At 43.5% G+C, this 24,945-nt stretch overlaps 1 protein-coding gene across 1 annotated transcript; it reads left to right on the top strand.

Annotated features, from left to right (window-relative positions):
• Positions 1–444: 444 nt before the first annotated feature.
• LOC121569331 (ankyrin repeat domain-containing protein 33B-like) lies at positions 445–20,620 on the top strand. The gene is made up of 6 exons (XM_041880203.1): positions 445–1,436; positions 16,750–16,879; positions 17,339–17,479; positions 17,740–17,881; positions 18,176–18,374; positions 18,507–20,620. Exons 1-6 carry the CDS (start codon positions 999–1,001, stop codon positions 19,056–19,058), a joined length of 1,602 nt encoding a protein of 533 aa, XP_041736137.1. The 5' UTR covers positions 445–998; the 3' UTR covers positions 19,059–20,620.
• Positions 20,621–24,945: the final 4,325 nt, after the last annotated feature.

Genomic DNA, 24,945 nt, shown 5'->3' with positions numbered 1-24,945 from the left:
TTTCATGATCATTTCTGCATGAATGTTGGTACCAACATGTAGCCTGTTGTATAATATAATTTTAGAATATACAGTACTGGTCCAAAGTTTGGACACATCTACTCATTCAAGGGTTTTTCTTTATTTTTTAAAATTTTCTACATTGTAGAATAATAGTGAAGACATCGAAACTATAAAATAACACACATTGAATCATGTAGTAACCAAAAAAGTGTTAATCAAATCAAAATGCCTCAGGACGGGCTTTGGGCTAAACCCGGAATGTCTTCAAATCCTAGAAACGCCCCTGGCTCTGATGCTCGCGATGGATTTGCCCCATTTTAATCTGCTCAAACGAAATGAGAGGGAGGGAGGGAGGGATGGGGGGAGAGAGAGAGAGAGAGAGAGAGAGAGAGAGAGTTGGAGAGAGAGGGGGGGGTTGTACGCTACGAAACTAATCGGATTTTGGGAAAGTTTATGGTGTGCCTGTTTCTCTATTCTACATTGGCTTGGTGTGTGTGGTACTTTTAATTTCTGTACTGCGTGTCTGTTTTCTGCCCTAAATGAGGACCGCAATTTTTTCTCATCTCGATGATGACATTACAAATCGGCGGAACTCTCTCGGTTTGATTTGCTTAGGCAAGGAGGACGTTTGACTGTTGAATTAAAATGAACAAAAACAATAATCTTCTAATGTCGGATGTGGGCTACAACCCCGTGTAGCCTAGGTTGGTATTCCAGGGAGAGCGCAGAAATATGATTTGATGTTCATTTCTCACGGAATGCGGGATGATGGAGTTGCAATATTAACCGGGAAATATTCCCCAACGGAGTAGGAGCAGCAGTTGGCCTGTTGGATTACGTCAAAACTAGTTGCTAAACCTTCACTTTCATTCCATTTCCAGGCTCTTTACAAAGTTAAACTCATAATCCGCGTTGATGTTGGCAAAAACGTCCAAGTGCGCCAGCCCACATTCATCGTTCTTCCCCCAGAGGAGGACAGCCACCTTGGGGGTTAGATGGTTCTGATCACGGACGAGAGAGACGGAGGTGGCTCCTCTACTACGGCCCGTGTCAAACAGCACCAGCAGCAGCAGAGCCCCAAAGGCGCCAGCCCTTTCGCCCAGGTACACCCGACCATTACCGACGAACCGCCTTCCTTATCAGACGACGACTCATACCTCGGGTCCTGTGAGTCTGAGGGAGACGGGGAGGATAACTATGAGGAATACGACGATTTCTCGTTATTACCGGACACCAAGAGTATCGCCTCGGACGACTCATTCTACCCACCTGACGATGCGTTCGCGGACAACGAGCGGACCCCCTCTCCGCAGAGCCCCGAGCCGCTGTCGTTCTTCCAGGCGTGCTGCACCAACAACGCCACGATAGTCCGGATCATGATCCGACAAGGTGTGAGGGAGGCGGAGGTGAGGGAGACGGATAAAAACAACAGGGTAAGTCGAGTTCAATGTGCCCATATGGTCAGTGTCAAATAGTTTCCTTGGAAAGTGTTCTGTTCTAATGCATTTATATCCAGTGGCTGCTCCTCTTGTTGTGCGTTTGGAGATTAGGAAGATATAATTAGGTCGTTTGGACACAATAGTTTTGGACACAATGGTGCGTGAGGTGCGAACTCATCTGTGCGTAATTACGCACGGTCAAAGTGCGTATCCAAAGTGATCAACTGTTGCACGTCTGTTGGAGGAACACTTGGGCATTTCGCACATTTATGTCACAGTGGTTAAACATAACATTTTAGAGAAATTTAAAGAACATGTCAGCCACTACAACAGTATTCAGATTATCCATATATCTTGACCACTGTGGCAGATATTCAAACTTTCAGAGTCATGAGGAACTTTGTATCCCAAAGTTAAACCTATCCTTCCATCCCAGCTGAGCTGAGTTGCTAATGTAGTTTGTTCCAAAGGAGAATCCGAGTCAGGCCCACATCTAGGAGGAAGTGCTGTGTTTCCCTTGGTGCCTGGGGCACGGGCTGGAGCATTACGGGTTTGTTTTGTTATTAAGCTGGTTGCCTGTTAATGGAAAGGGTTGAAACATTACATGGGCATACTGTATGTTACCCAGTTCCTTGTTTTATTCAAGTTATTTGATATAATGCCCATATTAATTTCATTTCCTCTCACGTCCGTGTGTGTGTGACTTGTGTGTGTGTGTGTGTGTGTGTGTGTGTGTGTGTGTGTGTGTGTGTGTGTCTGCCCAGGGTTTATGGGTTTAGAGAGAGGTGCCTGGAGCTCTGCTAGTCATAATTACAGCAACAGGAAAACACTGAGTCTCTCACAGTCAGCAGAACAGCTAGTCTTGTATGTATGTATGTGTGTGTGTGTGGATGTGTTTGTGTGTGTGGATGGATTTATGGTAATTGTGAGAGAGTCAGTGTAATATAGGTTTGCTTACTGACTTTCTCATATGAATCTACTGTCAAATGAAGGGCCTGTTAAGACCGTATTTTAGAGAGACTTATGAGAAGAGTTTTATCATTTAGGCCTACAGGCTGTCTGGCGACACATTACAACTCAATAACTGCTTTATATAAATCATAGTAATACTGTACATTTGATTAGACAATGCAAAGCAAAGAGACAGCTAGCATACCAAGCTGTTTATCAATGTTTATCCATGTTACGATCCACCTGGTGTTTTAACTGTCATTATGACTCACCAGATGTTTTCTAACCACAGCCTACACAACACAGAGACCTAAGACGAACTGGCTGGAAACAAGCAGTGGGGCCCTCCTGCCTTTCACACTCAGACACTCAAAGCCACTAAAGACAAACTACCCTTTAAGTCTTCACCTCTGTATGTTGTTTTGCTTTTTAATGCAAAGGACAGTTGCATAAACAGACACAGATAACCACAACCACACACACACACACACACACACACACACACACACACACACACACACACACACACACACTCACACACACTTGTTCTGTCAGTGCGCTGTATCGGGGCCTTTATCAGATTGTACAGTGAAGTGTTCATGCAGTCCTCTCTCTGTGTGTAATCAATGATGAGGTCACAGGGCCTGAGGGAGGAAGAGCGGGAACTACATCATCGGAATCGGAATGATGCCGACTGGATGTGTCTCTCAGCCTGGCCCTGTGCCTGCTACCCCATCTCACCCCATTCTGTATAGCATTCCCCATCAATGCTCCTTGTGTTTGTGGGTGTGTGTGTGAGTGTGAGTGTGTGTGTTGGTGTGTGTGAGAGTGTGTTGGTGGCATTGTGCCTGAATTCCTCATCAATGCTGCATGTGGAAGAATTCTCATGGGAATTACAGCACTCAGGACTGTATGTGAGGAGAGGAGTGTGTGTGGATATATACAGTTGGAAGAGAGAGAGAGAGAGAGAGAGAGAGAGAGAGAGAGAGAGAGAGGGGGGAGAGGGGGGAGAGGGGGGAAGAGAGAAATGGATGGAGGAAGACAGTCTTAGTTTTAAGAGTGTATGATAAACTCATTACACTGGGACACAATCCTGTCTCCTGTTCATTACACTGGGACACAATCCTGTCTCCTGTTCATTACACTGGGACACAATCCTGTCTCCTGTTCATTACACTGGGACACAATCCTGTCTCCTGTTCATTACACTGGGACACAATCCTGTCTCCTGTTCATTACATTGGGACACAATCCTGTCTCCTGTTCATTACACTGGGACACAATCCTGTCTCCTGTCTCCTGTTCATTACACTGGGACACAATCCTGTCTCCTGTTCATTACACTGGGACACACTCCTGTCTCCTGTCTCCTGTTCATTACACTGGGACACACTCCTGTCTCCTGCCTGCTGTTCATTACACTGGGACACACTCCTGTCTCCTGTTCATTACACTGGGACACACTCCTGTCTCCTGTCTCCTGTTCATTACACTGGGACACAATCCTGTCTCCTGTCTCCTGTTCATTACACTGGGACACAATCCTGTCTCCTGTTCATTACACTGGGACACACTCCTGTCTCCTGTCTCCTGTTCATTACACTGGGACACAATCCTGTCTCCTGTCTCCTGTTCATTACACTGGGACACAATCCTGTCTCCTGTCTCCTGTTCATTACACTGGGACACACTCCTGTCTCCTGTTCATTACACTGGGACAGACTCCTGTCTCCTGTCTCCTGTTCATTACACTGGGACACACCCTGTCTCCTGTCTCCTGTTCATTACACTGGGACACAGTCCTGTCTCATGTTCATTACACTGGGACAGACTCCTGTCTCCTGTTCATTACACTGGGACACACTCCTGTCTCCTGTCTCCTGTTCATTACACTGGGACACACTCCTGTCTCCTGCCTGCTGTTCTGTAAGACACAAATACTATTCTTCCTGTTCCTGTCACACAGAGGCCCCTTAGACACTCAGGTTGTAAAACTGATGTACAACGCATTTGCACACAATGTTTGTGATACAACTGATATTTTTGTGATTCAATTGAGAGAATGTCTACACAAATATGTTTACACAGTAATGCTTGTGTGATTAGTTTTGTACAGAAAAACTGTTTTATCACAATGGTTGTGCATCAGTTGTACTATTTGAGTGTGTAGGTTAGGGGTTAGGGTTTGAGATGTGCTTTCAGTTTGCTTAGTCATAGAAACAAGGGACCATTTTTTCATCTGTGAAATGATCTCTTAGATCAGTAATGATGACCTTAGCTATCTGTCATACTGTCAACAATGCTCTGTTTTGGGTTTGTGTTTCTCTGTGTGACGTACTTCCCATCTCATGTCCTCTGGTGTTACCAAGGCCAGAGTGAGGCTCTCAGCAACAATCTGTTTAATATTTTTAAACAGTTTAAATATTAAAGGAACGAGTAACACATATAGAATTCTGTTTGCTATTGCTGTAGTTTAGAAGTTGTACAATTGAACATTGGAATCTGGTCAGTTGAAGACAAGGAACAATGAACAGGCCACATGGTACAGTAATATGGTACCATACAGGAACAGTACACAGTCAACATCCTGTCTAGGGGGTTAAAGGTCATCCTCTGGACTGGACACAACCCTGATGACAGAGATAACCTCTAAACCAGAGGAGGCTCTTCAGAAGAGGAAGGGGAGGACATCCTCAGTGAATTTCATAAAAACAAAAATAGTGAAACATTAAAAAAGTAATCATTTTTAGATAAAACTATACAAAATATATTCACGTCACCAAATAATTTATTAAAACACACTTTTTTGCAATGAAGGTCTATAGTACCCTCAACATTAGCACCATGGTGTAGCCAGAGGACCGCTAGCTTCTGTCCTCCTCTGGGTATATTGACACAAAACCTAGGAGGCTCCTTGTTCTCACCCCCTTCCATAGACTTACACAGTAAGACAACTTCCGGAGGACGTCCTCCAACCTATCAGAGCTTTTGCAGCATGAACTGACATGTTGTCCACCCAATCAAAGGATCAGAGAATGAATCTAGTACTGAAAGCATAAGCTACAGCTAGCTAGCACTGCAGTGCATAAAATGTGGTGAGTACTTGGCTCAAAGAGAGAGAAAAACAATAGTTGAACAGTTTTCAACAAATTAATTTCTTCCAAACTTAAGGAGAAGCAGGAGAGAGCGAGAGAGATATTTGGTTGTAAGTTTTTTTACTTTCACTTTCACTTAGCTAGCAAATGCAGCTAGCTAGTTTAGCCTACTCAAACACTGGCTCAAACAGAGAGGGATGCTATGTTAGCTAGCTGGCTATGGCTATCCAACGCTAGAACTTTTCTTAAACAGAAGCAAATGGAACGAAACAGGGATAAACATACCTGAATTTGTCCGATAGAAGACCTCGTTTGCAACTGTTTAACTAATGATTACACCCAATATCAGCTAGATGCAGGCAAGAGTGTGCAAGGCGGTATTGAATGTGTCACTGTCTGTCACCTTGATTACTCAAAATTCTCTCGACATGTGCACCTGCGTTGTAAACTTTCATTCATTGGCTAGGTTGTAGCAACCTCATGATGGGTACAGGGACAATTTGAGTATCATGTAATAACCTAAACCTATCGATGTTACATTGAGCTGGGTGAATGGAATATGAATGACAGTCATCCAATATGCTGTAATAGAAATAAGGCCATGCTCATAGAAAAAATTAATAATTCTCCCTCATCTTAAACGGCACCGACCGCCACTGCTCTAAACCCCTAGAGACTGACAGACTGACAGGAGGGACAATGGGACGTTTCTTAACAATCAACATAATACATTTTTTTAGAGGACAGGCTTCAAAGTTAAACACACTGTATGCCTTAAACACAAACACACCTCAGTGACCTGTGGATGTCTCAACACCGGGCTGTTTCTTGACAGAGTAGTGTGTGTGCGTGTGTATGTGTTTGTGTGTGTCTGCAGTGGCAGTCCCTCTCTCCTTCTGTCTCGGTTTAGTCTCTCCTACGCTCCCTCTCTCTCTCTCTCTCTCTCTCTCTCTCTCTCTCTCTCTCTCTCTCTCTCTCTCTCTCTCTCTCTCTCTCTCTCTCTCTCTCTCTCTCTCTCTCTCTCTCTCTCTGATAGGGCTAAGCTTTTCTATTTCTGGCTCTCTATATTCCCAGATTACTCCCTGGCACTGGGTCTCTCTCTCTCGCCAGCTCTCTGTGTGTGTGTGTGTATCAGCGTCTTGGGTGTGTGTGTGTGTGTGTGTATCAGCGTCTTGGGTGTGTGTGTGTGTGTGTGTGTGTGTGTACCTGTGGGGCTGAGAGCGGAGTAGTTTCACTCAGTGACCCTATTGACCTTAAGACCTCCACCTATATATCACCTAAATACAGTACCAGTCAAAAGGTTGGACACACCTACTCATTCAAGGGTTTTTCTTTATTGACTGACCTTCATGTCTTAAAGTAATGATGGACTGTCGTTTCTCTTTGCTTATTTGAGCTGTTCTTGCCATAATATGGACTTGGTCTTTTACCAATTAGGGGTATCTTCTGTATACCAACCCTACCTTGTCACAACACAACTGATTGGCTCAAATGCATTAAGAAGGAAAGAAATTCCTCAAATTAACTTTTAACAAGGCACACCTGTTAATTGAAATGTATTCCAGGTGACTACCTCATGAAGCTGGTTGAGAGAATGCCAAGAGTGTTCAAAGCTTTCATCAAGGCAAAGGGTGGCTACTTTGAAGAATCTCAAATATAAAATGTATTTTGATTTGTTTAACAATTTTTTGGTTACTACATGATTCCAAATGTGTTATTTCATAGTTTTGATGTCTTCACTATTATTCTACAATGTAGAAAATAGCAAAAATAAAGAAAAACCCTTGAATGAGTAGGTGTGTCCAAACTTTTGACTGGTAGTGTATCTAATGTGACTAGCCCTGATGCTCCTCCCTCGTTTCCCCTACCCCGCTACACAGCTTCTCCCTGCAGGCGTAGCACTGAGGTGCTAAAAGAGCTCCTTAAACTTGACCCAAAAAACCCCATCTGGGTCAGATGGTTTAGCTCCTTTCTTCTTTAAGGTTGCTGCCCCTATCACCGCAGAGCCTGTCTCTGACCTTTTTAACCTGTCTCTCCTCTCTGGTGAGGATCCCAGCGCTTGGAAGGCAGCCACAGTGCGTCCTTTATTTAAAGGGGGAGATCAAGCTGATCCTAACTGTTATAGGCCAATTTCTATCTTGTCCTGTTTATCAAAAGTGTTGGGAAAAACTGACTGGCTTTCTTGATGTCTATAGTATTCTCTCTGGTATGCAATCTGGTTTATGGATGTGTCACTGCAACCTTAAAGGTCCTAAATGATGTCACCACTGCCCTTGACTCTAAGCCATGATGTGCTGCTATTTTGTATTGACTTGGCCAAAGCTTTTAAAACGGTAGCCATTCCTAGTTGATCACCAAACATTTCTGTAAAAAACCCAACGATAAGCCTTGCGTTCCTATGGTTTTTATTCGTTTCACGCTGTTGACGGTAGGTGCACTTGATTCAGCAGCCCTATCGCCGGGAAGACAAAGTGTTCCCATTTTGAACCATTTCATGTGTCTGAAGGTAGAATTCTGCCTACCCGGTAGGCCCAGAGAGCAATTCGAGTGCACCTATAAATCTACCGCTGGCCAATCAGATAGCTGAGATCACAGAGTCTGCTCAGTTTCCTCGCGACATAGACTGTAAAAAGAAACCTTGAACCCACAAAACGTTTAAAACTATGGCTAGAGAGAGACTCAACGAATACATCAAAGAGCTGCTGTTTTTATGAGTAAGTTCATCTTTAAGTTGTTATTCAGCACTGTCAACACATTGTTCAACAGTTTTATAAGCCATAAAATGCGCGTTTCGATAAGCTTGCGTTGTTATTATTTGCGGCTTGTGTCTTTTTTTTATATCGTGGAATATTTTACTTTCTCTGGTCATAGGATTAGCAACATGAATTGGTGCATAGGCAGAAATAATGCAGTGCCACTTGAGTTTCGTCATCAGCTGGAAGACTGTGTCCCCTTTTCTCAGCGGAGGGAGAGAGGAGGGACGGTGAGTCGGGTGAGAGGCAGCTCCCTCCCTCCCCTCAGACTGACCAATCAGATGCAGGCCATAAGTCCGGTAAAATGTTAAAAAGCAAACTATTATGCTCACTCAGCTGTGCCTCACAAGTAATACAACAAATGATATATTACCAGTGTGATCATATACCTAACATTTTGAAATATAATTTCCAAATGGACTATGAACAACATTGGCAGGGCAATTCAAGTGTATGCAGTGATAATGTACTGGGCCTATAGCCTACTGCACAAACCTCACTGTTTTTAATAGGTTAATGTTGCATTGGCTTATGTTTTTGAAGTGATGTTTAAAAAAAAAATATGAGCGGTAGATCTTGGCACCAGTGTGATTACTACCTCTGAGGGTTCTCGCAGGGTTCCCGAACTGGTGGCATGCGGGCCGAATTTTGCCCGCGGGTGGTTTCATTTGCATGTTTTAGTCAAACATTAAATCTGTTTGGGCCCCACCATCCGCTCAAGACAAAATCGGCCCGTGGCTGAATCTAGTTGATGATCCCTGGTTTAGAGCTTGAGGTAGTCACCTCATACAAGTACTTGGGAGTATGGCTAGACGGTACACTGTCCTTCTCTCAGCACATATCCAAGCTGCAGGCTAAGGTTAAATCTAGACTTGGTTTCCTCTATCGTAATCGCTCCTCTTTCACCCCAGCTGCCAAACTAACCCTAATTCAGATGACCATCCTACCCATGCTAGATTAGAGACGTAATTTATAGATCGGCAGGTAAGGGTGCTCTCGAGCGACCAGATGTTCTTTACCATTCGGCCATCAGATTTGCCACCAATGCGCCTTATAGGGCAGATTTCAGTGCACTCTATACTCCTCTGTATACCTGGCACAAGACCCACTGGTTGATGCTTATTTATAAAACCCTCTTAGGCCTCACTCCCCCCTATTTGAGATACCTACTGCAACCCTCATCCTCCACATACAACACCTGTTCTGCCGGTCACATTCTGTTAAAGGTCCCCAAAGCACACACATCTCTGGGTCACTCCTCTTTTCAGTTCGCTGCAGCTAGCGACTGGAACAAGCTGCAAAAAACACTCAAACTGGACAGTTTTATGTCCATCTCTACATTTAAAGACTCAGTCATGGACACTCTGACGGACACTTGTGGCTGCTTCGTGTGATGTATTGTTGTCTCTACCTTCTTGCCCTTTGTGCTGTTGTCTGTGCCCAATAATGTTTGTACCATGTTTTGTGCTGCTACTATGTTGTGCTGCTGCCATGTTGTGTTGCTACCATGTTGTTGTCATGTTGTGTTGCTACCATGCTGTGTTGGCATGTTGTGTTGCTACCATGCTATGTTGTCATGTTGTGCTGCTACCATGCTGTGTTGTCATGTTGAGCTGCTATCATGCTGTGTTGTCATGTTGTGTTGCTACCATGCTGTTGTCATGTTGTGTTGCTACCATGCTGTGTTGTCATGTTGTGTTGCTACCATGCTGTGTTGTCATGTTGTGTTGCTACCATGCTGTGTTGTCATGTTGTGTTGCTACCATGTTGTGTTGTTGTGTTGCTACCATGCTGTGTTGTCATGTTGTGTTGCTACCATGCTGTGTTGTTGTTGCTACCATGCTGTGTTGTCATGTTGTGTTGCTACTATGTTGTGTTGCTACCATGCTGTGTTGTCATGTGTTGCTGACACGGTCTCTCTTTTTGTAGTGTTGTGGTGTCTCTCTAGTCGTGATTTGTGTTTTGTAATTATACTTTTTTTAATTCCCGTGTTCTGGCATTTTGGCCACCTGTAATTTTTTGTTCTAGGAAATGTATGATTAGACATGTTGTTTTACCACCTGCTCATCAAATAGATGTTATCTGTCTCAAAAACAGCAAACATTTGTAACTTGTATAACAATTGAGGGTAAAACAGGGAATAAACTAAATGTTTCCACAACAGGGTTGGGATAAGGGCGTTGCTCCAGGCAAAACAGTATGAACACGAGACTGCTGTCTTTTAATCAACGCATATCTTCAAAATTAGCCGATTTAGACCTTGAATTTGTTCTGTGGATGAAGGATTTGCACTGTTGCTAACAAATAAAGCCAAATCTTACAACATTTAAAACATGATCCAACAACCTTGGATATGGAAACCTGTGACACATGCACTTTATAAAATAATGTCATCCACACTAAAGACACACCTCTTCACACAGGCTTACCCAGATTCTCTGTTGCCTTAGCTTTCCATCCTCTGTCTAGTTCACTTCCCTGGTTAGTCTGTCATCATGTTTAGTGTTCTCCATGGTCAGTCTGTCATCATGTTTAGTGTTCTCCATGGTTAGTCTGTCATCATGTTTAGTGTTCTCCATGGTTAGTCTGTCATCATGTTTAGTGTTCTCCCTGGTTAGTCTGTCATCATGTTTAGTGTTCTCCATGGTTAGTCTGTCATCATGTTTAGTGTTCTCACTGGTTAGTCTGTCATCATGTTTAGTGTTCTCCCTGGTTAGTCTGTCATCATGTTTAGTGTTCTCCATGGTTAGTCTGTCATCATGTTTAGTGTTCTCACTGGTTAGTCTGTCATCATGTTTAGTGTTCTCCCTGGTTAGTCTGTCATCATGTTTAGTGTTCTCCCTGGTTAGTCTGTCATCATGTTTAGTGTTCTCCATGGTTAGTCTGTCATCATGTTTAGTGTTCTCACTGGTTAGTCTGTCATCATGTTTAGTGTTCTCCCTGGTTAGTCTGTCATCATGTTTAGTGTTCTCCATGGTTAGTCTGTCATCATGTTTAGTGTTCTCCATGGCTAGTCTGTCATCATGTTTAGTGTTCTCCATGGTTAGTCTGTCATCATGTTTAGTGTTCTCCATGGTTAGTCTGTCATCATGTTTAGTGTTCTCCATGGTTAGTCTGTCCTTATGTTTAGTGTTCTCCATGGTCAGTCTGTCATCATGTTTAGTGTTCTCCATGGTTAGTCTGTCATCATGTTTAGTGTTCTCCATGGTTAGTCTGTCATCATGTTTAGTGTTCTCCATGGTTAGTCTGTCATCATGTTTAGTGTTCTCACTGGTTAGTCTGTCATCATGTTTAGTGTTCTCCATGGTTAATCTGTCATCATGTTTAGTGTTGTCCATGGTTAGTCTGTCATCATGTTTAGTGTTCTCACTGGTTAGTCTGTCATCATGTTTAGTGTTCTCCATGGTTAGTCTGTCATCATGTTTAGTGTTCTCCATGGTTAGTCTGTCATCATGTTTAATGTTCTCCATGGTTAGTCTGTCATCATGTTTAGTGTTCTCCATGGTCAGTCTGTCATCATGTTTAGTGTTCTCCATGGTTAGTCTGTCATCATGTTTAGTGTTCTCCCTGGTTAGTCTGTCATCATGTTTAGTGTTCTCCATGGTTAGTCTGTCATCATGTTTAGTGTTCTCCATGGTTAGTCTGTCATCATGTTTAGTGTTCTCCATGGTTAGTCTGTCATCATGTTTAGTGTTCTCCATGGTTAGTCTGTCATCATGTTTAGTGTTCTCCATGGTTAGTCTGTCATCATGTTTAGTGTTCTCCCTGGTTAGTCTGTCATCATGTTTAGTGTTCTCCATGGTTAGTCTGTCATCATGTTTAGTGTTCTCCATGGTTAGTCTGTCATCATGTTTAGTGTTCTCCATGGTTAGTCTGTCATCATGTTTAGTGTTCTCCATGCCTAGTCTGTCATCATGTTTAGTGTTCTCCATAGTTAGTCTGTCATCATGTTTAGTGTTCTCCATGGTTAGTCTGTCATCATGTTTAGTGTTCTCCATGGTTAGTCTGTCATCATGTTTAGTGTTCTCCATGGTTAGTCTGTCATCATGTTTAGTGTTCTCCATGGTTAGTCTGTCCTTATGTTTAGTGTTCTCCATGGTTAGTCTGTCATCATGTTTAGTGTTCTGTTATATACTTACTTATTTTAATGTGTGATTTTATAGCTTTTAAACCTGCTGATTATCTTGTATGTTAAGTTACTTTGGGTGTCTTGAAAAGCACTTAAAATAAAATGTATTATTATTATGAATCTATTTATAACAGTTTTAAGTGCATTAAAAAAAACAAAAAAACATTCAGATCCTTTTGAAGCCGCTACACAGTTATGCAGAACATAGTGCGAGAGCTGGGGGCAACTTCAATCCACTACAGAACAGATTAGGATTTGGGAAGGACACACAAATTAATCTGCTTTAAGAACAAGCCTGCACCTGTGCCTTACATTTAAAACATCAAAACTTCAGCTATTTGTATGGCCAGGTACTGTATGTGCAAAGGCAATATTTCACACACACAGCCATCGTCTCACGTAGAACTTAGACACCAGTGAACAATTTCACTGCTCTCTTATGCCATGAATTCCTGATTATACGCCACACAAATCACTTAAATCAGCCACACAGTGGTTCCCTGGAAGTACCTCTCAGGCTGATTGGTTCAGGGTTGAGCCATGTCTGGCGTTATTTTTAGCTCAGCACTCTATAGGCTTGTCTCATACCCTCCCTCCCTCCCTCCACACACACACACACACACACACACACACACACACACACACACACACACACACACACACACACACACACACACACACACACACACACACGTACATACATACATGCAAACGCTTGACCTGTTGTTTTAAACCATCACCTCTCATTAATCTTGATTGCAAGTTAATACAGGCTAACGCACGCTCCATCTCAGTCAGGATTATAGCTGTTAGACAGGCCCTCGGGAGCTGCACTCCTTCTGGTTTTCTTTTAAGACTAAGATTAAGAGGAGACTTTATTCGTAAATTGTAAACAGTGACCAACCAAAATGTGACTACTGCTTTATCCCAACCGCCAAAAGACGCACCTAAATATAGAGGTTGGAGCAGGGGACTGTTACATACATATAGAGGTTGGAGCAGGGGACTGTTACATACATATAGAGGTTGGAGCTGGGGACTGTTACATACATATAGAGGTTGGAGCAGGGGACTGTTACATACATATAGAGGTTGGAGCTGGGGACTGTTACATACATACAGAGGTTGGAGCAGGGGACTGTTACATACATATAGAGGTTGGAGCAGGGGACTGTTACATACATATAGAGGTTGGAGCTGGGGACTGTTACATACATATAGAGGTTGGAGCAGGGGACTGTTACATACATATAGAGGTTGGAGCAGGGGACTCTTACATACATATAGAGGTTGGAGCAGGGGACTGTTACATACATATAGAGGTTGGAGCAGGGGACTGTTACATACATATAGAGGTTGGAGCAGGGGACTGTTACATACATATAGAGGTTGGAGCAGGGGACTGTTACATACATATAGAGGTTGGAGCAGGGGACTGTTACATACAGTGGGGCAAAAAAGTATTTAGTCAGCCACTATTTGTGCAAGTTCTCCCACTTAAAAAGATGAGAGAGGCCTGTAATATTCATCATAGGTACACGTCAACTATGAAAGACAAATTGAGGAAAAAAATTCCAGAAAATCACATTGTAGGATTTTTTATGAATTTCTTTGCAAATTATGGTGGAAAATAAGTATTTGGTCACCTACAAACAAGCAAGATTTCTGGCTCTCACAGACCTGTAACTTCTTCTTTAAGAGGCTCCTCTGTCCTCCACTCGTTACCTGTATTAATGGCATCTGTTTGAACTTGTTATCAGTATAAAAGACACCTGTCCACAACCTCAAACAGTCACACTCCAAACTCCACTATGGCCAAGACCAAAGAGCTGACAAAGGACACCAGAAACAAAATTGTAGACCTGCACCAGGCTGGGAAGACTGAATCTGCAATAGGTAAGCAGCTTGGTTTGAAGAAATCAACTGTGGGAGCAATTATTAGAAATGGAAGACATACAAGACCACTGATAATCTCCCCCGATCTGGGGCTCCACGCAAGATCTCACCCCGTAGGGGTCAAAATGATCACAAGAACGGTGAGCAAAAATCCCAGAACCACACGGGGGGACCTAGTGAATGACCTGCAGAGAGCTGGGACCAAAGTAACAAAGCCTACCATCAGTAACACACTACGCCGCCAGGGACTCAAATCCTGCAGTGCAAGACGTGTCCGCCTGCTTAAGCCAGTAAATGTCCAGGCCTGTCTGAAGTTTGCTAGAGTGCATTTGGATGATCCAGAAGAGGATTGGGAGAATGTCATATGGTCAGATGAAACCAAAATAGAACTTTTTTGGTAAAAACTCAACTCGGTCGTGTTTGGAGGACAAAGAATGCTGAGTTGCATCCAAAGAACACCATACCTACTGTGAAGCATGGGGGTGGAAACATCATGCTTTGGGGCTGTTTTTCTGCAAAGGGACCAGGACGACTGATCCGTGTAAAGGAACGAATGAATGGGGCCATGTATCGTGAGATTTTGAGTGAAAACCTCCTTCCATCAGCAAGGGCATTGAAGATGAAACGTGGCTGGGTCTTTCAGCATGACAATGATCCCAAACACACCGCCCGGGCAATGAAGGAGTGGCTTCGTAAGAAGCATTTCAAGGTCCTGGAGTGGCCTAGCCAGTCTCCTGATCTCAACCCCATAGAAAATCTTTGGAGGGAGTTGAAAGTCTGTGTTGCCCAGCGACAGCCCCAAAACATCACTGCTCTAGAGGAGATCTGCATGGAGGAATGGGCCAAAATACCAGCAACAGTGTGTGAAAACCTTGTGAAGACTTACAGAAAACGTTTGACCTGTGTCATTGCCAACAAAGGGTATATAACAAAGTATTGAGAAACTTTTGTTATTGACCAAATACTTATTTTCCACCATAATTTGCAAATAAATTCATTAAAAATCCTACAATGTGATTTTCTGGATTTTTTTTTCTCATTTTGTCTGTCATAGTTGACGTGTACCTATGATGAAAATTACAGGCCTCTCTCATCTTTTTAAGTGGGAGAACTTGCACAATTGGTGGCTGACTAAATACTTTTTTTCCCCACTGTACATATAGAGGTTGGAGCAGGGGACTGTTACATACATATAGAGGTTGGAGCAGGGGACTGTTACATACATATAGAGGTTAGAGCAGGGACTGTTACATACATATAGAGGTTGGAGCAGGGGACTGTTACATACATATAGAGGTTGGAGCAGGGGACTGTTACATACATATAGAGGTTGGAGCAGGGGACTGTTACATACATATAGAGGTTGGAGCAGGGGACTGTTACATACATATAGAGGTTGGAGCTGGGGACTGTTACATACATATAGAGGTTGGAGCTGGGGACTGTTACATACATATAAAGGTTGGAGCAGGAGACTGTTACATACATATAGAGGTTGGAGCAGAGGACTGCCACACTGGGTGCCCATAAAGCAGTTGGTGTGGGGGGTTAAGTCCCTTGCTCAAGGGCACAATGGCAGTCGATGGCATCTAGGATTTGACACCAGCAGCCAGCTCACTTCCCAACAGATTATTTCCACAGTCAGACCCAGGATTCAAACTGACAACCCTCCAGTTGCCAGCTCACTTCCCAACAGATTATTTCCACAGTCAGACCCAGGATTCAAACTGACAACCCTCCGGTTGCTGGCTCGCCTCTCTAACCGCTAGGCTACCTGCTGCCCTTCTGCTGTCCTTTACCCCTCTCCTTTGTTCCCAATACCTCTTCTATCCTTTCTCTTTCTCCATCTCCTCTCCTCTCCTTTGTCTCTCTCCACTCATCTTTTAACAGCAAACAAAACTGATTTAATGTTGACTGTATGATATTGGTTTTGGACCGTACATACAGGCCTCCCGTTGTTGTCTAACCTCATTGACACTGGCTTGGATCTCATATGATGTTTCCCCAGTTAAGCATCAGAACAGAACTTCTCATTCAGCCATCTTCATACATCTCCTAGTACTGTCAACTAGATGGGTCTATTCAGGAACCACCTTTTACATGCAGGCAGGCATGGAGGCACACAAACGCCTGAAAGCATGTACGCACGCGCACACACACACACACACACACACACACACAGGCCTTCCCAGAACAGGAGTAACCACCCCAGTGCTACAGGGTGGGAGGGAGAATCAGAGCTGTAGAAGACAGAACAGTAAAACACTTGTGACCGTCCGTGTCTGAGGTAGCCTTTTAAACAGTCTCTCTCTCTCTCTCTCTCTCTCTCTCTCTCTCTCTCTCTCTCTCTCTCTCTCTCTCTCTCTCTCTCTCTCTCTCTCTCTCTCTCTCTCTCCCTCTCTCTCTCTCTCTCTCTCTCTCTCTCTCTCTCTCTCTCTCTCTCTCTCTCTCTCTCTCTCTCTCTCTCTCTCTCTCTCTCTCAGACGGGGTTGATGGTAGCGTGTTACCAGGGTTATGTTGACGTTGTCATAGCGTTGGCTCAGTGTTGTCACCTGGATGTCAACTGGCAGGACACGGAGGGGAATACCGCCCTCATCACAGCTGCACAGGCAGGTAGGACACACACAAACCCACAGATATACACACACACGCATGCAAACACACAGACACTGCCATTTCAAAAAGGTTCACAAGGCTCTCTCTCTCTCTCTCTCTCTCTTTCTCTCTCTTTCTCTCTCTCTCTCTCTCTCTTTCTCTCTCTCTTTCTCGCTCTCTCTTCTCTCTCTCTCTCTCTCTCTCTCTCTCTCTCTCTCCCCCTCTCCCCCCCTCTCTCTCCCCCCTCCCCTCTCTCCCCCCCATCTCCCCTCCCTCTCTCCCCCTCTCTCTCACCCCCTCTCCCCCCTCTCTCTCCCCCTCCCCCTCTCCCCCCCATCTCCCCCTCCCTCTCTCCCCCCCTCTCTCTCCCACCCCCCTCTCCCCCCTCTCTCTCCCCCTCTCCCCCCTCCCTCTCTCCCCCCTCTCTCCCCCCCCTCCCTCTCTCCCCCTCCCCTCTCTCCCCCTCCCTCCCTCCAGGTCACATAATGATCAGTAACTACCTGTTGAACTACTTCCCTGGTCTGGACATAGAGAGGAGGAACTGCCATGGCTTCACTGCTCTGATGAAGGCTGCTATGCAGGGCAGGGTGGAGTGTGTACGAGCCCTGATGCTAGCAGGTAATTACACAGATGGACAAACAAATTCATGTTGTTTATATTTAACTAACTTTAACATATATTTGATCATTTATATTTCAATAATATTTAACTTCAAACAGTAACTTAAAGCAGAAATGACATCTACCAGTAGGGTGCAATGTGACATCTGAAGGATGTCGTCATACATTTTTCTCCTTTCCTCTCTATCCTCCTCTCTCCTCCCTCTCCTCTCTCCCCTCCTCTCTCCTCCATCTCCTCCTCTCTGTCTCCTCTGTAAGGAGCTGACATGGAGGCGAGGGACTTTGGTCGTCAGCTGACCTCCAGAGAGTGGGCGTTTTTCACAGGACGCTACGACACCGCCTGGGCCATGACACGCCTCCACTCCAGACCCTGTCCTTATCAACTGTGTGACGCATACAGGTGGACTAAACTTGATGATGATGATGATGATGGTGATGATGATGATGGTGGTGATGATGAAAACGACTCTAATTATCATTATACGATGTCATCGATATAATTTAATATTGTTATTCTTCCAATCGTATTATTTCCTAATCTGATATAATTGTTCCAGTCCAGAGTGGTCCCAGCTGGTGTCTCTAATAGCTAAGGCCCAGAGCCCTGAGGCTGTGGTAGCTAGACATACTTCATACAGTACTACTACTATTACTAGCTAAATCATTATATTCATGTAATTGTATTGTATTCCAGTTCAGAGTGGCCCCAGCTGGCTTCTTTAGTATCTAAGGCCCGGGAGCCTCGAGGCTGTATGCAGTATATATCAGACACCATACGGAATGCTCTGACATTCGCTAACATCACAGAGCCTGACGACGAAGGAGTCTTAGATCACCTAGTCACCGTGACAACAGCTCTGGGGAGCCCCTTCGTGGCGATGGCTTGTTCCACGGTGAGTTAGAAACATTCCTCTCACTTCTACTGTATTTAACCTCTTTCTCTCTCATTCTCTCTCTCTGTCTTTATGTTCTCATTGCTCACCCCCACTCCCTCTTATATATACCTGTTTGTACTTGCTCTTCAGGTGTGTCCGGCAAGCCCGCCCTGCGTGGGTAAACGTCGCTACTCCGTCCCAGAGATCCTCCGACGCCAACGGACCAAAGAACTGAAAACCCAGAACCCTGAGAGGCTCGACAACCACCGCAAACTCTTCCAGAACTCACGGGTCACTCTGGTGCCCAAACCTCCAAAGGGCCGGCGGTCCAGCCTGCCGCAGCAGAACAAAAACCCCACCACGGCTAACCCTACCCTGGGTACGGTGTCTGGGGCTGGGGCCTCTTCCTCCATGGCCCTGCGGAAGACTAGCCTGCTGCCCCTGGGTATGGTGAGGCGTAGCAGTGTGCGGCCGGGGCTGTCCATTCCCAAGGTGAGAATCTCTAAGGCCCCAACGCCAACCTATGAACCTGAGAGGGTCCACAGGAAGAGCAGCTTTAAAGACGGAGGGGGCAACTTCCTGCAGCTCCCCAAGTGGAGGTATAAAGAACTGAAGGAGGAGAGGAAGAGAGCGGAGGAGGCAGAGAGGAGGAGGGTGGAGGTGGCCACGAAACGGCACCTGGCTGCCAGGAAGAGGAAATGACATCACAGGAGGAAGTGATGTCACTCCACCCTGTCCTCCACTGTTGCCTAGGTAGCAGTTCAGAGGGGGTTTGATACTTGAAATGTTTGATGTCTTATTTTCCTATTTATTAGCTTTTGGGGGGAGTAAGTCACAGTGCTTTATTTTGTAATGCATTTTATTTATAAAATCTGCAGTATTTTTATAGTGTGATTTCTGTATTACCTGGCACTCACCCAGGTTACAAACCCATATGACCTGACTGTGGACAGATCATGTCTCACTAATATATCTTACACATCACAAATTGAAACGTTATTGCCTAAAATGACGACACTATACGCTTCGGGAAGGGTTAGAATGGGACAAATATAAAGGGTTAAAATATTGTGGATCCTATAAAACCATTGAGTAAGCCTACCAGCAAGTCAAACTGACTTATCGTCAGAGATACACATATGATAAGCTTTATTTTGTAACCAAAGGCATTTGACTGAACAATATGTTTATTTTTAGATAGGCACTGTGCTTTGATATGTTGAAATGGCGGCTACTTTATATTGGCTTTTTGAAAGCTTTTTTAATTCTGTGAATGTATTTTGCATATAGATTGTACCTCATCAGGTATTTTTTATTATGAGTATACTATACATAAACTTTTTATTTTCTACTAAAGTAGGCATATTTTGAGAATGTGAATGAAAAAAAGTCTTAGAGCAATATTATCTATCATATGGGGGAAAACTGGAACTATATCCTGAAACGTTTACATGTTATGAATGAGATCAAAGTATTGCTACACTGACCTCAGATCAGCATCAATGAGCACCTTCATCGTGCGCTTATTACAAACACTTATGTGTATTCTTGGTTGAGAAATTGAATAGAATATAATCGATGAAAATAATAGCCAGGAGGTAGGAACACAAATAGCAACTGGAAAGCCTTGATATAATATAATATAATATTATTATGGTAGGGATTGAAGAGAAGACAATTTCACAGTGAGAACCCCAAAGACAATACAGGCTTTAGGTGCCATCTTTAAACGTGTCTAATAGCCATGGTGATAAGTTGCTATGGAGTTACCGGGGGGCAGTGGTTGGCCCAAAAATATTTTATGTAAATAAATGGAGCAAGCTAGGCAGCAGGAGTGTAAAACTAAAATGCTGCCTCAAGGGAGGTATTCTGAAACGGAACATTTGGAAGTGCATATTTCGACTCGCCCCCAGACATATCACAAACACTCCAGGTCAATTCTGTGTCTGCCCAAGTATGCACTGGTTCGCTGCCCCTCATGGATTTAAAAGGAATGGACTGAATATGGATGAAACTCTCTAAACTCTCTGCTTATACGAGTAATTAAAAAATATATATATTTATTGAACAAGTGTACACTTCTCTCAGGAAGCCACACTGTTGTACGAATTCACAAAACGGATTCACATGGTTTGTATGTATGTTTGTTTGAGTGGTAATGGAACCACAAGGGGACCAGCAATATCCAGGTCATGTATTCTACAATGTTCTTGTTTATGGTGAATAAAAACACAACTGGATTGCAATGCGCTCTACTGTTTGTGTCTGTGAGGGTGAGTGACTCTTTCTGAAACGTAAAAAATGTATCACATAGTTTCCTGATAAGTACCAGGTGCATAGTTTCCTGATAAGTACCAGGTGCATAGTTTCCTGATAAGTACCAGGTGCATAGTTTCCCGATAAGTACCAGGTGCATAGTTTCCCGATAAGTACCAGGTGCATAGTTTCCCGATAAGTACCAGGTGCATAGTTTCCCGATAAGTACCAGGTGCATAGTTTCCCGATAAGTACCAGGTGCATAGTTTCCCGATAACTATCAGGTGCATAGTTTACTGATAAGTACCAGGTGCATAGTTTCCCGATAAGTACCAGGTGCATAGCTTACTGATAAGTACCAGGTGCATAGTTTCCTGATATGTACCAGCTGCATAAGTACCAGCTGCAAAGTTTCCTGATGCAGGCCTTCAGAAAGTGTTCACACCATTTTACTTTTTCCACATTTTGTTGCGTTACAGCGTGAATTTAAAATAGATTAAATTGAGATTTTGTGTCACTGGCCTACACACAATACCCCATTATGTCCAAGTGGAATGATTGTTTTTTGATATATTTTTTAAATTATTTAAAAATGAAAAGCTGAAATGTCTTGAGTCAATAAGTATTCAACCCCTTTGTTATGGCAAGCATAAATAAGTTCAAGAGTAAGAATTTGCTTAACAAGTCACATAATAAATTGGATGGACTCACTCTGTGTGCAATAATAGTGCTTAACATGATTTTTGAATGACTACCTCATCTCTGTACCAGTGGCGGCTCCTGAAAAAATTCTCAGGGGGGGCAATTTTTCTGATGATTTAGGTGACCTACACACATTTTAAAAAAGATATGTCCAGCAACAACATGAAGACAGGGGCAGCATATAAGTCAATACCAGAAGCATTTATTGACTGATCTCAAAAGTGTTGGCTTACCAGGGTTGGTGGAGCCCTCAGTTTCATCTTTGCCTCGCAAAGCTAACTCAAACACTCCGCAAAACTTCACACACCTGGATTAGCCGGCTGAGGATGTGGCGGTTCTTGCTAATGTCGTAGTAAATATATTTGTTATAGTGAATATGGAATATGATATGTTGAGTAAAATGTTGTGCTAAGATCTATTTAGGTCAGGAGCTGGTTATAAGTTCTGTTCCTATCCAATAACAATGGACAAAAGGGTCCTATCTTGTCAGCCTTGTCAGCAGGTGGCCAAGGACAACACCCACGCCATAGGCCTCTCAGTTCTTCCAACTCACGAGTTCTTGCTCTGAGGACACACACACACACACACACAAACACACACACACACATCATCACTGTTAAACACACACACACACACACACACACACACACACACACACACACACACACACACACACACACACATCATCACTGTTAAACACACACACACACACACACACACACACAAAAATCCCCTCTCTTAGGCTGAACATTTGAAGACAGAGAACCCGACTCAGAGCCAATGCAACAGTGACAGTAGCCTGGAGGGGACCTCGCCCAACTCATCAGGACCAATCAGAAGATCAGAACTACTAGATTCAACCTACTTCATTTATTGCATAAAATGTCTGCACACAATGTTTCGGGGCTCTCTTCAGATAATAATAATAATAATAATAATATGCCATTTAGCAGACGCTTTTATCCAAAGCGACTTACAGTCATGCGTGCATACATTTTTGTGTATGGGTGGTCCCGGGATCGAACCCACTACCTTGGCGTTACAAGCGCCGTGCTCTACCAGCTGAGCTACAGAAAGTGGATACTCATGGATGCGCATCGCAATTGTAAAATGTCAACACAATTGGAGACACCACGTCATTTTTGGAGACATGTTATTGACAGTAAACTATTGTAGATGCGACTGCTAACTAAATAAAACATTTTAGCTGGCTAGCTAATCATCTTAGCTAAATGTGGGGCAAACAATTCAGTTATTTACCGTTAATTTGAGGGATTGGGGTGAAAGAAATCGAGTTACATAGTGATACTTTACGATATACTGTATTGACAATATCGCAATATTTTAGCGCTAGTTGGCTGTACCTGCACCAAAACACCATTATTGTTCCTTCATAGCTTGTTCTCAATCTTTTCACATTGGGAGACAATTTGTTTTCAGCACTTTTATTTCCATGACTGATCAAAACTCGTTCTCATGGCTTTCTGATCCCTCTGCAACAGACATATGGTGCGCAATAAAATCACAGTATCGAATCGCAATACGTATAGAATCATGAGACTCGCAATGCATATATCTTATCGTGAGGTTCCTGGCAATTCCCAGCCCAAGTTCATTTGCCACAACAAATCTCTTCGCTAGCAAACGCGATGTCTTCTCCAAAACGGCAATGTGTCTCCAGCAATGTTTACTTTTTTGACGTTCTATGGCATCTCCACTTTCCAAGCATATATGACCACATGTAATATTTTGGTAAGTGATGCAAATAGTGAACTATGTAGGGCCAGGATGTAAAATATATGTAGCTGCAGCAATTTCTCTTATCTGATATGGTAAGTAATGGGGCTTAATGTATAGCTCCCTAAGAGTTTGACGAACGGGTCCGTGCACGCGATTCCAGATATCTTTACCTCTGAATAAACTGCCTTTATTATACCATATCCACCCTGTCCAAAGTCTCTACTTGGTCTCAGTTCTCCAGTAAACTTGTGATTATCAACACTAACCTCATCGTTGTGGTGGCGGACAGCTAGCCTGTATCCCTCATCCAGTTGAGTGGCAATGTTATTTTTTCGTTCGTACCAATTTTTGGAAAATCCTCGGGTGTAGGACTTTCCGCCTTTAGTAGAAACCTGTTGAATTATTAAATTTGGTCTGGGAGGTCCTAATTGTTTCGTTGCCAATTTATCTTCATTTGTTTGCCGACAAAAAGGAACTTCTTTCAAAGACACAATCCGCTCTTTTCTTAGTTACGTTCATGGTTACGTTACGTATGACGAAAGCGCGTAAGTGCAAGCCCTCAGACACCCATAGAGATTGTATTGAAAGCTCTGAAATTTGAAAAAAATAGATTTTACATGGGAGTCTATGACAGACTTCTGGGCGATTTTCAACCTGACTGAAATCGCCCCAAAAGGGGGGGGAGCCATTTGAAGCACGACTTTAGCCTGATTGGACATTACAACACTGATAACTACTGTTGCCGTGATATAATTGATTAGAAAAAAAATCCCTTCCTTTTCCCGTTTGGCAGTGCGTCGCCCATATCGCCCTATTGAACACACCGCCCCTGCTCTGTACACTCTGTACCTCAGCCGAGCAAAGAATTTCAAACACAAATTTAACCACAAAGACCAGGGAGGTTTTCCAATGCCTCGCAAAGAAGGGCAGCTATTGGAAGATGGGTAAAAAATAAACAGCCTGAATATGCCTTTCAGCATGGTGAAGTTATTAATTACACTTTGGATGTTTTATCAATACACACAGTCACTACAAATATACAGACGCTCTTCCTAGCTCAGGGATTTCACCATGAGGCTAATGGTGACTTTAAAACAGTTAATCCATTTTAATTCAGGCTGTAACACTTGAAAAAAAAAAAGAATAACTCAAGGGGTATAAATACTTTCTGAAGGCACTGGAAGTACCAGTGAAAACAGTCATGTAAAACCCATTGTTATGAAGGGAGAGGGATAGGCTGTAGACAGAGAGCCATAAAATAATATTGAGATCACTGTTATGAACAGAAGCGGTCTGAGATAATCACCTGAGATTATAAACCCTGCGACGTGGTCAGCAATTCTGTCAGCCTGGCAAATCTCCCTCTGCAAATCCACCTCCTAACCGCATATCTAGGATGAGATTAGCCAAAACCCAATCCTTAACCATTCCCAAACGCATAGCAGGGCTGGGAAACTCAGACTGGCACACTCTGCTGGGGGACAGGGGTACTGCAGACCAGGCAAAATTCACTCTCACTATAAAAAGACAAACATATAATCACTGATTTAGAAAATGGCCATGATAAGGCTTTAGAAATAAGCATGACAACTATTTTATCCAGTATTTAGTCCTTCAGTATCAGTGCTCATGAAGGGAAAGAAGAGTATTAGGACATAGTATCAGTATCAGAGGTCTGTGTCGAGGTCACCTACAGTCACCCTATCAGATAGCCCTGTGGAAAGAAACATGCAGGCCTTGACCAGAGAGACTGTTGTAATCGCTTTCACGGCTAGGGTCAAAGGCAAGGTTAGGGTTGAGGTTAGGGTTAGGGTTGAACCGTGATGTGGACATGAAGCTAAGGGTTAGGGTTAGGGTTGAACCGGGATGTAGAGATGAAGCTAGAGTTTGG

Source organism: Coregonus clupeaformis, chromosome 7 (assembly GCF_020615455.1).
Source record: "Coregonus clupeaformis isolate EN_2021a chromosome 7, ASM2061545v1, whole genome shotgun sequence".
Classification (NCBI taxonomy): Eukaryota; Metazoa; Chordata; class Actinopteri; order Salmoniformes; family Salmonidae; genus Coregonus; species Coregonus clupeaformis.
The sequence above is the reverse complement of the archived record's forward strand: the minus strand, read 5'-3'. Positions and strand labels throughout refer to the sequence as shown.